This window comes from Leptodactylus fuscus, chromosome 1 (genome assembly GCF_031893055.1).
Source record: "Leptodactylus fuscus isolate aLepFus1 chromosome 1, aLepFus1.hap2, whole genome shotgun sequence".
Lineage (NCBI taxonomy): Eukaryota > Metazoa > Chordata > Amphibia > Anura > Leptodactylidae > Leptodactylus > Leptodactylus fuscus.
Window position 1 is genome coordinate 291,619,847 of NC_134265.1, and position 13,869 is coordinate 291,633,715.

The 13,869-nt window shown below is 42.3% G+C and overlaps 1 protein-coding gene across 1 annotated transcript in view; it reads left to right on the top strand.

Annotated features, from left to right (window-relative positions):
• The window catches only part of TMA16 (translation machinery associated 16 homolog), a 56,272-nt gene that overhangs the window by 39,061 nt on the left and 3,342 nt on the right, over positions 1–13,869 (top strand). Inside the window, exon 6 of the mRNA XM_075265766.1 lies at positions 7,992–8,034. Coding sequence (XP_075121867.1) covers positions 7,992–8,034 — 43 coding nt within the window. The remainder of the gene's footprint in view (positions 1–7,991; positions 8,035–13,869) is intronic.

Here is a 13,869-nt window from a genome sequence, read left to right on the forward strand (position 1 = left end):
ATACATTTAATTTTAACCTGTAATGTGTTTTGGTTCAAAATATAACTTAGATATGATAGCTATTAAGGAAAATCATCTTATTAATAGACAAAGATCAAAGATTTTCTTTAGCAAATGTAGAAGCTTTAGCAGATTGCGGGAAATGTTTTATAAGGTCTTGTAATGTCAAATGTAAGTAATTGAGGAAAAGAAGCTTTAACCTTCCCTGACCAATATATTCGTATACTCTTGACTTTTCTTATGAACTTCTTAATACTTATTTTATCTTCTTGGTGTAAGTTAGTATTAAAATAAATAAAATAGATAGATCATTTTCTTGTGCACGCAATGGCAAATACCGCTGTTATGTGCAGGTATCCCTTCCACATCGGGGGGATGAGGGGGTTACAGATGCAGCACCCAAAATCCATCCAGGGATCTGTCTGATTGCCAGCACTGGGAAGGAAGGAATTTTTTTTCCCACTTAATAGTAAATTAGGTCACTGCCATTAACAGAGTGGTTTTTTGGTCTTCTTCTGGATCCACATGGGGTTTATAAGTATTAAACCGTGGGCCTACAGTAGGTGTTTTTCATCCCACTATGTATAATATATAGATACACAAGGTTTTTCAGTATGAATCTGTTGATGGAGCAAAATCAACATTGCATACTGTATTATGAAGGGGTCCTCCTCTAGAAACATTGGTATATAAGGCAATATATTTCCCCCTAGAACACACTATACAAAATGCCTATGGGTTTGTAATATAATCTCAAATGGGTTTAGTGTTTCATTGTAAATGCTGTTTAGTGCATACAGCACAACCATGGGCAGTATTGTAGCTTAGTGTATTTGTTACAGAAGATAGTCTGTTTCTAAAAGGTTGCTTTCTTATTTAGTGGAAACAAGTGACGCACTTAGAAAGCACATAGTCCAACTCTTCCTGTACACTATGCAGTACTGGATATGAGTCAACACTGCAGCTTGTGCCAACATGGTGAAACAGCACATCCTGCTGTCTTTGGGAGGTTTCTGCATATGTGCCAACCTCTCAGTTTAGAAGAAGGTATTCTCGTTCAGGTAGCTCAGTGCACAGCAGATATCAGGGAGAAGAGGCCAGAACTGAGCCCGTGTGAAATGCCAATGTCTAGTTTGGAGTAACTTGTCAATCATGGCTCCCTGTCCACTTTGGGACTCTTTCAGCCTCTCTAGTACCACCAGAGACTGCTGAAGGTCTGTGACTGAGCCTCAGCAGTCTCTGGTGGTACTTGGTAGACCCAAAAAGGAAGTGGAGCCCAGGGATGAGGAGTAACACTGTTATGTGTGCTCATCTTCCCTGGGCCTTCACCATTTATACTCTGAGGGTCTGAAGAGACCCGAGTGGTTAGTAGTAGTTCATGGATGGCAAACCCCCAAACTTCAGGTTCAGACAAACCTCAAAAAATTGGAGTTTGACCAAGCCTAAATTTGTTAAAAAATTTGTAACTAGAATGGCTGTCCCTTCTATGAGTGGGAGGGGAGGCCATCACATAACGGTTAATGTACGCTGTAGAGATGAGTGAGTAGTATTCGATCGAATACCTCCCCTGCATAGATATTGGTGTAAAAAAGCGCCAGGGAAGGTGGGAGGGGAATTGAATATTTACTGCGTTTACCGTGTGGTATTCGACCAATTACACTAATAACTATGCAGGGGAGGTATTCGATCGAATACTACTCGCTCATCTCTAGTAGGCTCCAAACGAAATCTTATTTTTTCTAACATTTATAACTAATGACTACTTATACGTTTTTTTCTCACTAGTTGGTACTTTACTTGATGAGGTTGAGAACCTCTGCCATAGTGGTCTTGAACTAACGTACCGCAGCATATTGTGAAGTCTATTCACTTTTATTACACGCTGCCTCTGCCAAGTAGTGTCTGTCTCTGGACATAGCTCTTGGATTTCCTTTGTGTAAAACAGCAAAGTCCGAGCGGTTTTAGCACTTGCTCAGCTCACACCGCGGCATCCTTTTTTCTCTTACAAGGTTAATGTCACAAACCTGTACATTGTAATACTTATAAATAATAGTAAAAAAGTTAAATAAATCCCAAATTCTTTAAACCAATAACTTTGAGCTTATTGTACATAATAGAGCTTTTTATGTGTTAATCTCTTCCAAGGTTTTTCTTTCCTGCTAATAACCGTCCTGCAGTTTCTGCCATAAATATCACTGAACTAGGGACCTTATTATTTTATAGATAAATCCATATCTTTTTACTCTATAAAGTACAAAACACATTCTGTTCTCCTTTAATGGAATGTCACCCAGTGTGTGAGAAGTAAAAAAAATGACTCACAAAGTATGTTATCCAATCCTGACCTTTCATGAAGTCTTGTTAATTCAGTCATCCATCTGCTTTCTGCTAAAAAAGCCAATATTACCCAGAAGAGAATCTTTTAATGTAAGCGCTCTTCTACAAAATCTCTCTTCAGGGATGCTCTGCTTCTAAGCCGTGCTTTTGTTTCATAGCTTAACTCACTAACACTGTACAATTAGTAGGCCATTTAAAACCCCAGAAAAATGTTAATCGTGGATTTTTTTTTACATTTTTTTTCTTTTTTTAAGTCATGAAAAATAGAATTATTTCAAATAATACGAACATGGATTTGAGTTCTTTCTCCTTGGTTACTTAGCAATGCGATTATGATTTATTGTATGTCCTGAATACTACTCGTCTATAATTGATTCTAAGCGTTTAACAAAAGAGCGTGATCAAAACCATCGCATTGACAAGCGAAATCACGCTACGATTGTTCATGTTTTGTCCAACGAGCCATAAAAGATCTCTGCTTATCTGTGAGCTACACTTGTTCTAAATGTGTTATTTTCAATGCCTCTAGGTTTAGAAACAATCCCTGTGTGCTATTCTGTGTTTTTCTGATGGCGCTCTTCTTCTGTACTCGGCTATCAAACCGTTCACAATCTTTTTAGTCCCAGCACTTTTCATACTTGTGTGCCATATTTTGCTTTTTTTCTTATATTTTCTGCTTTGGGCCATATTTTGCTTTGTCTTATTAGTTTAAAGTCATGGGGGCTGAGATATGCCAGTTTTTTTATGCCAGTCTTGATAATTCCTACCCTGATGTAGTTAAAGCCTACTTTTTGACATGGTGCGGGCCTTGCCATAGATTGGGCAGATACTTTAGATACTTGGGCATGATGATAAATTTGATGGAGTTCATGGCCCTGCTCCCACCAGACCCACTTTGCATTTAAGTTAAGAAAACTGACATGCAAGGCACAAAGTTTAAAAAGTTGCCATTTTTTGTGCAAAAATTCTGTGACGGACATCAATGTCACTTGTCAGCTTTGCTGTGTAGACTGAAGCATGGTCAGCAGAGGGGGGGGGGGTTAAGACATATGACTGCCCTATTGTATTGCTGATTGCCTTGATAAGGAAGATTAGAAACACTATATTATTGACACATGTAAGACTCTATATGTGTCTTTCCTATCATCCACTGGTCTCTGGGGAAAGATCTGTACTCCATCACTGCCCATATACTTTGTTTAACTTCTGACATATATTCAACTTGTTGCAAAGACTTTCCTGCTCTTTCTATACCAGACCTGGGCAATGTATGACCCGAGGTCACATCCGGCCCTCTGACTGGTTCTGTACAGCCCGCATAGCTTGTGGGATAAAAGTAGATGCTAAATTGGAAGTTCATTCAAGGGCCTGTGATGACGTCATCACAGGTCCTTAAGCTCACCAGAATAGGCTAAGACTCGTTAGTGGGTGGAGCCACACAGGTCAGCGTATTTTCCGTTTCACAGAAACAGCAAGCTGCCAGCAATGGAGGCTGCTGGAAGATAAAGAGGAGAGAAGAGACAGCTTGTGTGAGCAAGAGGGGGGAACTAGGGGCAGATGTAGGGGGCAGTTAAACTGAAGGCAGATGGAGGGGGACATTAAACTAGGGGGCAGATGGAGGATGACATTAAACTGGGGTCAACTGGAGGAAGATATTAAACCATGGGGGGTAGTTGGACATGTTTGCCTCTAGTTGCCCCCAGTTTAATGTCCCCCTCCAGCTGCCCCAGTTTAATGTCCCCTTCTAGTTTCTGCTAGTTTAAACCTGGGCACGAGAAGAGAGAACTTAATACTGTGGGACATTTGGAGGGGAACATTATAATGTGGGGACATATAATGTATGGGTGACTGTAGGAGGATTACACTTTGTGGGGGAACATGCAAAAATTATTGAGAATGGGCGGAGTCAGCGTAGAGGTGGGTGGGGCTAAATTTGCCACGGCACACATATCCCTCTAGAACCGTTTCAATTTCTCATGTGGCCCTTGGGAAAGTTTAATTGCCCACCCCTGGTCTATACTGAGCTGCAATAGCTTAACCTGTTCACAGGTATGGAGTTGTTTCAGGAAGAAAGTAGCCATGCTTTCTTAATACTGAACAACTTTTTCACCATCCACACTTTCTGAACTTTTGTCAACAGCGTGGTACCATCATCAATGGATAGCTTTCACTGTATGAATGTACATACATAGATAGCTGTCAATCACTAGATAGGACCATCCATTTCACAACTAAGCTAAGAAAGATCAGAGCTTTAACCTGATCCTATCATTTAAACATATTTTTTTCTGGTTGACACGTAGGAATAGCCTTAAGAAAGGCTATTCGTCTCCTACCTTTAGATGTCTTCTCCAGGCCGCCGTTCGCTTGCAATCCCGGTTTTCACCGGTATGCAAATGAGTTCTCTCGCAGCATTGAGGGTGGGCCCCAGCGCTCAAACAGCACTGGGGGCGTCCTCAATGCTGCGAGAGAATTCTCCAGTGATACCTCCATCTTCTTCAGGAACGACCTCTCTGTGCATCTTCTTCCGGAGCTGGGTTTCAATCTTCTAGGCCTCGGGCAGAGCCGACTGCGCATGCCCACAGCCACAAGAAAATGGCCGCTTACACAGCTTACTATGTAAAACTTTGCCTGCAGTACTTTTCTCTACGCATGATATGTGTGGAAACCACGCAGAGACCTTTATAATCACCAAGCAGACTCCCTAAACGGAATCTCAAATGCAGATGTAAGCCCGGGTTCAGGCTCCATATCTCAACATCCACTACTGCTTTGAACATGAGATTTTATGTCATTTTATAGACAACCATCTTCTTCAGTATTGTAAGTGGACATTTCCTTGTGGCCGGCAGGCATGTGCAGTCAGCTTTGCCCTAGGCCTAGAAGTTTGAAGCCAACCCCCGGATGAATACGTGTCAAGACCCCGTTCCTGAAGAAGATGGAGGCGGCGCTGGAGAGTTCTCTCGCGGAATTAGGGACGCCTCCAGTGCTTTTTGAGCGCTGGGGTCCGCCCCCAGTGCTGCGAGATAACTCTTTTTCATACCGGTGAAAACCGGAATTTCAAGCAAACGGCGGCCCGGAGAAGACATCTAAAGTAGGAAACAAATAGCCTTTCTTAAGGCTATTCCTACGTGTCAACCAGTAAAAAATGTGTTTAAATGATAGGATCCCTTTAAGTTGACAATTTGAAATCTCTTTCTAAACAATATATCTGTCTCCTTCTGCCGCACACAGATAGAATTGCATTTTCATGTCACAGGTAATTGCTCATTCTATTGGCTTAATCCCTTAAGAGAATTTCCAGGTCAAAGGTATAATAGTGCTCCATTCAACAACAATCTCCACATAAAATGGAAACGGTTCATTTGTGTTAAAGTAGTTATCTCACAAATTAGAAAAAGAATTCTGTGACTGCCAAGCGCAGCGTCTCCCAGGAGTGCAAGACAGTTATTCCACATCCCCCCTTCAAGTATAGGAAATACTTTCAGCTATGGAAAAATAGGCGAGCAAAGATATTGATTTTGCCTTATTTTTAATACTAAAGATCTGATATCAATAACTTTTTTGACGGTATATTTTGATGCATGTTTATTTTAATGTTTGTTTTAAAGTAACAAAGTGTGCTCCAATGATATCTATGTTTCGTGAATAGAATCAGAGAATGAGGGTCTGTCCTTTTTTGTGTTGCCCAAACAGCTGAAGGTTTTACACTGTAAGAAATTAGATTAATACGCTGACCCAGGAGATTGGGATACGGCAGATTTGTGCTGCTGTGTTTTCTAACAAAGGATTTCCTAGACTGATGCCTTTAATAAAAGTCACTCAGATGTGTGAATAGAAGGTTGGGAAGGATTTCTGGCCCCTACTATACAAACAACAATGAACACAAATTGTGAGTGTAAGCAGAGCTTTCTATAACCATTAGACCGTGTATGGAGCCATCTTCTTCCAGGTGCTTAGACTGCAGATCTGACAAATGTGATCACCGCCGGAGTAACAGGAATAGCAGGTATAGTGACCACTGCATCTTAGGTGTTTGTGAGTGTAAATGACAATGCCATGCCCCGCAAACTCTCTGCAGTGTGATCACTGGGTGCCAATGGGCTACTATGGCAGCTGGGGGCCTAAGAGTGGTCCCTATGGCAGCCATCGTAAGCTTTCTATTAGAAACTACCAGAGGCAAGTTCTCATAGAACATACACGTGAGTAACAGCCACATTACACTGCCGTACACATGTATTGTAATGTATTGGACAGGCGATCGAGTCCCCAATGGTAACTCACTCTAGGGGGACTTAGGGAAAAGCGTAAAAATAATAGTTCCGTGCTGGATCTAGACAGCGTGTGAAGCTGGAAGCAGAAGACTTTGTACTTTGTGTAGTGGCATTTCAGCTCCCAACGCCAATCTGGTATTGATGATCTATTCTAAGGATAGTTTGTCAATATGTTTTTTTTTTGTTTGTTTGTTTGTTTTTTTTATATTGGTTATGGTCTGGCTGTTAGATAGAATAAACTTCATCATAGAGAGAAGAAGGTATTCATTTTACTTAGACTTTCCTCTCTAAAAACTAAAGGAGGGATTACGCCATGACAAGTTCTAATTCTTGGTGGGGGATTGACTGTTTAGATCCACACCAATCTGCAGAATGGGGGGGTGTTTCCCTCCATTGCGAATTCAGCCTGATCGCACCCATTTAGCCTCATCGCAACCACTCATTTTGGATGACGCTCCCATTCAACTCATTGAAAGTGCTGGAGATAGTTGAGTGCTGTACTTTGGCTATCTCAGGCACTCCCAATGTGGAGAATTGGAGCACATCTAAATTCAGATATGCATGTATAAGCATTGCAGTATTATTGTTATTAGTAGTAGTAGTATAATTATTATTATTATTATATGTTAAAAAAAAAAACGAAAACTTGGTAATCTTCAGTAGTTGATACCTTTTTAATGGCTAACTCATAATGATGACAAATGGCTGACGTTTCGGAACGCTAGGCTCCTTCCTCAAAGCAAATTTAAAAACATTTTTGAAGGATGCATATATATATATGTGTATATATATATATATGTATATATATATATATATATATATATATATATATATATATATACAGAGCAGGCACAAAGGGTGTTAGATTTCAGGAGGGGGGGGGGTGGTTGTTAGTAATTGGTGAGACAATGTAAGCATTTGGTAGAGACAATGTGGTCTTACATTGTCTCACCAATTACTAACAACCAACCCCCCCCCTCCTGAAATCTAACGCCCTTTGTGCCTGCTCTGTGTATATATATATATATATATATATATATATATATATATATATATATATACATCCTTCAAAAATGTTTTTAAATTTGCTTTGAGGAAGGAGCCTAGCGTTCCGAAACGTCAGCCATTTGTCATCATTATGAGTTAGCCATTAAAAAGGTATCAACTACTGAAGATTACCAAGTTTTCGTTTTTTTTTTATATTTCCAACCCACTGGCTAACACGGTACAACAACGAACATTATCCTTTTATTATATGTTAGAAATTCTTGCTGAAACTGGGTGAATTGTATGTCTTGGTATTTATGGTGTGAGGAGTAAAATGTTTCCCATTTAATATTCATTGGTCACTAAACTACTCTTTTGTTTTACTATTTTTAGAAATCCCAGATATCGTGAATACAAAACACTTAAAAACATTTAGGTAAGTTTCTATCTTTTTGATAATATACACTGTATATATTCTGGTGAGATAGCATTCAGTAGCTTAGAAGGTATCAATCATATCCTTAAAGAGGACCTTTCACCACTTTGCAACCTGTGCAGCTTTCTGCCCCATGTTATAGATGCAGCTGCATAGACTGTAGTGCACTTTGAATTACCTCCCTAGCCCCCCTCGTTTTGGAGCTGTGAGCCCCGTAAATTTTGGCGCCCTGTATGGTAATTAAGGCTTTAGTGTCAGAAGGGCGTTTCTGACGATAAAAAGAAAAGCTACGTCAGTCTGACACTGTCCAATTAGCAGTGGACAGTGTCGGAGCTGCTTCTCCTGCCTAATCTCGTGAGTTCTCGTGAGATCAGGCAAACGTCTCTTCACAGGGCTGCACAGAAGACCCGGAGAAGCGATCCAGGTTGAGCACTGAAGTGGATGAAGGAGAACTTCAGTGACATCTTCACAGGTAAGTGAAGAAACCCCTAAGCAATGAGCATAACTGCCCTGTACACCCTGTGGTCCTAGGTCTAGCCCCTATACAACGAGCATTAACCCCTATAGCCCCCTGGCAATGAGCATTAACCCCCTATAGCCCCCTGGCAATGAGCATTAACCCCCTATAGCCCCTAGGCAATGAGCATTAACCCCTATAGCCCCCTAGGCAATGAGCATTAACCCCTATAGTCCCCTAGGCAATGAGCATTAACCCCTATAGTCCCCTAGGCAATGAGCATTATCCCCTATAGCCCCCTAGCAATGAGCATTAACCCCTATAGTCCCCTAGGCAATGAGCATTAACCCCTATAGCCCCCTAGGGGTTAATGCTCATTGCCTAGGGGCTATAGGGGTTAATGCTCATTGCCTAGGGGGCTATAGGGGTTAATGCTCGTTGTATAGGGGCTAGACCTAGGACCACAGGGTGTACAGGGCAGTTATGCTCATTGCTTAGGGGTTTCTTCACTTACCTGTGAAGATGTCACTGAAGTTCTCCTTCATCCACTTCAGTGCTCAGCCTGGATCGCTTCTCCGGGTCTTCTGTGCAGCCCTGTGAAGAGACGTTTGCCTGATCTCACGAGAACTCACGAGATTAGGCAGGAGAAGCAGCTCCGACACTGTCCACTGCTAATTGGACAGTGTCAGACTGACGTAGCTTTTCTTTTTATCATCAGAAACGCCCTTCTGACACTAAAGCCTTAATTACCATACAGGGCGCCAAAATTTACGGGGCTCACAGCTCCAAAACGAGGGGGGCTAGGGAGGTAATTCAAAGTGCACTACAGTCTATGCAGCTGCATCTATAACATGGGGCAGAAAGCTGCACAGGTTGCAAAGTGGTGAAAGGTCCTCTTTAAGTATAATGAGTGTAGCTCAGGGTAGAATCTTGGCTTTAAAACCAGACCAAGATCACAGCTCTGGCCTTGATCTATCCTGAGTAGGAGTTACTTAGCCTTTCAAGTCATACTTTTGCTTCTGTGACGGAGCAAAGAAGGTCCATTGGGGCGGCGAGCTAACAGCATGTATGGAAAGATCTGTAATCCTCCTCTTATACGACTTTAGGAGCAACAGGAACATTTAGATATGTTGTGACTCGCCCTTTCCGTAGCGCATACTTTTTTTGTTTGTCACATCTAAGCACTCCTTTGAGCCTAACTAGCCCACTTATGACCTGAAGATCAGAAAATTTGCTTTCATCTGAATCACCGTGTCAACTAAGCCTCAAATATCAGTACAGTTTCTGCATTTTACACTGTTCCTATTCTGTCCAAACCACTTTTTTAGCATAGAATCTTTTGACTGAGGGCCAGCTTGTGATAACTAGACAACTGGATTTGATCTCCAAAATGCAGAGAATCAGCTTTGGAAAAATATAAGCTGTAGACTCTGCATTAAAAATAAGGCTAGGCTTATATCTGTGTTGGAGACTACAGATTCTGCCTAAAATCAGTGGAGAGAAAAGTCCTGCATGGAGACACCTGACGGACCCGATTATAGTCTATGGGGTCCGCGGGTATCCATAGGTAACTGCAGGCAGGCTCTCCATCTTTTGAGTCCCCATGGACTGTATTAATGTGGTTATCCAACCCCATACAGAGCAATGTACTGTTCCTACACTGTTCGGTTGTATACAGAATTGAACTTTTTAAGCAGCCATGCTTTGGTCTTTGTCACTGTTCAGTAATGGCCACCTATATATAGGTATGACTGTAGCAGATTTCCTAACTTTCCTAAATGAAATGCGATAAGCAAGGGGAGCACTTTTGTGCACAAAACAGTATTCTAGTAAGGTAAAAGGGTAAAGTATAACAAAACCTTCATAAGTATTTGTATCATTGTAATCTTAATGCCCTCTTGTCATTTTTAGAGATAATACCGTTAGTGATACAAAAAAAGTGACAGAATTGCATTTTTTCATACAGTCTCCCATAAAAACATTAATATAGGCTAAATTAAATATATGTACTTCAAAATGATGCCATCTAAAAATGCAACTCACTAGGCAGAAAATAAGCCTTCTTTTAGCAAGTTTGATACAAAAATAACAACATTTGAATTTTGAAATGTGGGGTCGCCGGAGCCTTAAAGGGGTTGTCCCATCACAAGGATCCTATCTATACTGCTTGTTAATGTGAATGTAAGACTTTTCCTAAATACATTGCTTCAGCAAAACTGCTTTGTTTGTCCACTATCTTACTTTATTCATTTTTTTGACACATCTCTTGACTTATCTGGTCATAAGTCAAGTGATGTATCTGCTGCTCTGAGGGGGGAGGGAGGAGGGGCTAAGTGCACGGGAGCGAGCCTGGAGGGGGGGTAGTTTACCTTTTGGGGGAAGGGACCGCCAATACAGACCCGGCATCCGCCTCTCTATTACCGGTTTAGACACCAGCACAGATGCCTGCAACATCGCTATGCTCCTGCCCTGCATGAAGCCAGCAGCTGCAGGGGGCAGAGGAGCGGAATAACTGCATCGCCTCTGCCGCTGCTGGCTTCATGCAGGGCAGGAGCATAGCGATGTTGCAGTCATCTGTGCCGGCGTCTACAGTCCCCGGCATCCGCCTCTCTCTATTACAGCGGATGCCGGGTCTGTATTCACATATGCAAAGCCAAGCGGCGAGATGCTGCTGGCCCTGCGTGCACGCTCATAGATGGTGAGACCAGTCTAGCCTTCACAATGTGAATATAGACCCAGCATCCGCTGTAATAGAGAGAGGCGGATGCCGGATCTGTATTCGCATTGTGAAGGCTAGACTGGTCTATGAGCGTGCACGCAGGGCCAGCGGCATGTCGCCGCTGGCTTTGCGTATGTAACCCCACCCACCAATGACGCAACAAAGCCGGAAGAAAGAAGAATTTACAGCAACGAAGACTGATGAGTATGCAATGTGGGAATACCCCTTTAATTCCTATACAGGTGTTCCTATAGGGTTAAAGTAGTACTCTTTCAAAAAGGTTTACTCTCGGGCCTGTTTGGAAGATATACGTTCAATTGTAACAAAGATAATCTTTTTCCTGGTAGCTTTATTTGTGTTATCCACTCTCGTCTGGTCCACAGCTTTATGTGACTCTCCAATTCACCCAGCATCTAATGTCTGGACAGGGAGTTTGTCAATGTGAATAGACAGGTGACTTTCTGTTCAAACTTGAAAATCTGTATCAGTTGCAGAGTCAGAGTGTCAGGCCCTTGACACAGCCAAGGACCAGAAGAGATAGGATACTGCCACTGGTAAAAAGATTGCCTTCCTTTCTAAGGCTACGTTCACATCTGTTTTCAAGTCTTTGTTTATCACTGGATGAAAAAGTCCTGCAAGTCCTACTTTTTTGTCCAGTTGTTTCAGTTTAAAAGCCCGGACACCCAACGCATACCATCATAGTGAGTGGATTCCGTCAGGCTCCGCATGTAGCCACTGTTGTAGTGGTCTGCCTATGCATTGTTCTGGTCCTCTGACAGACCAGAACAACAGATAGGCCCACACTAGTGTGAACCTAACATAGGGCGGGTTCACATCTGTGCCCAGTTTCTGGTTTAGCCAATCTGTCCGGCTTCTGGACAGGAGACGGAAACCCGGCGGTCAGCCCATATGCGTCTTCTGCCTGTTCGCGGGGAAACATTTTTATTTTTTTTTTAACCGGACACAAAGTCCTGCATGTCCGACATCACTGGTCAGAGTATAACATTTTTCGTGCAAGTGCTAATTTAACTAGGCCAGCATAATATACTTCTAGAATCTCCACCTACTTGGACATTTACTTATTATTCAGAAGGTAGAGCGTTAGGCGCTGTTTTACTGTCTATTGTTTGCGTGTCATTTTTCAGTTGTGGTAAGCATACTTGTGAAAGGAACAGCAGGACGTTTGGCCAATAATAGTTATCATTTCTGTTATCTTCCCTGTAAACGGTCTAAATAGAATTGATAGAACAGGCTAACAAAATAATGTGCTTTTACTATGTCTTCCTAAGCAGACGATTAAATGTCCTATCCACACTAGTTGTTATATTTAAGGGATTTTCCAGAACCTAAATATTATTAAATAATAGTTTATATAGCTCCAACATATTCTGCAGCACTTTACAAATCGGACAGTTTGTGCACAGACAAAATAAGATATTAGAGTGTAATAAATCAATTCACACAAAAAGAGAGAGGGCCCTGCATGTAAGAGCTTACATTCTGAGGTAGAAGGAGGTGACACAAGGTACAAGTGCTTATACCGTGCTCCGACAGTCTTTATAAAAAGGTTACTTTATTCACACAAAAAATAAATCCTTATGAGCCAGTATCCAGCCAGTGTTCTTTTATGTGTAGATCCAAAGTGCCTGGGCGTACAGGGTTGCTCTTTATGTCCTGTGGTTTAATATGTGGGGGGCTTGAACAGAGAAGAGTTCATTTTAGGGAATCTCACTGCAGAAGTGATAGATTAGGAAATATGATAGACTTACCTGAAGAGATATGTCTTTATGTTGTGCTTGAGACCACATAAAAGTAGTAGATTAAATAAGTCACTAGCTCTTTAAAAATAATATCCCCAGAAAATGACATATTACTGTATATACTCGAGTATAAGCCATGTTTTTCAGCAGTTTTTGTGCTGAAAAAGTGTGCCTCGGCTTATACTTGAGTCAATACGGTAACTCTTGTAGCTAAGGAAAGCTATGGACCCAACCCACAGCTTGGCCCCGCCCACAGCTTGAACTCACCACGCTTTCTTTTTGGAAAGCGTCAAGGGCAAAATTGGAATTGCTTAGTCACTGACTAGATACTGCAGAGTTTGAGAGCCATATAAGGGTTGTCTCCTGTGCCGATGGAGGGTGCACCTCATTTATGCCGAAAGACCCCCGCGGCAAGATATCTGTGAGAGGCCACTGGAGCAGCGCTGCTGTCAATAGGTGAGTGGTGAGGCAGCGATGTCTCCAGGGCCGCCCCAAGATGTTTCCAAAGCGTCTTCTCTACCTTAGAAACATCTTTTGGCAGCCCTGGAGACAGCACTGCCTCACCACCCTCCTATCAGCAGCAGTTCTGCTCCATCAGCCTTCCACAGTCAGCAGCAGACCTCTGCTCCAGTCCCGGCCCCCTCCCTCAGCTACATCACATGCCGGGTGACGTGGCCACGTAAGCTCAGGCCCGCACCCGGCGTGCGTCGATGACGTCTTACTGCGTCTCAGCGCAGGCAGCGTCATCACACCCCCTACGCTGAGACGCAGCGTACTGCCGGGAGAAGAGGAGGCGGGAGCAGCAGCACGAGGTTGGTAAGTATAAGAACTTTATGTTTGTTTGTTTTATAATAGGCTGCTACCTGCTGGAGTATTCCCAGCAGCTAGCAGCCTATTTA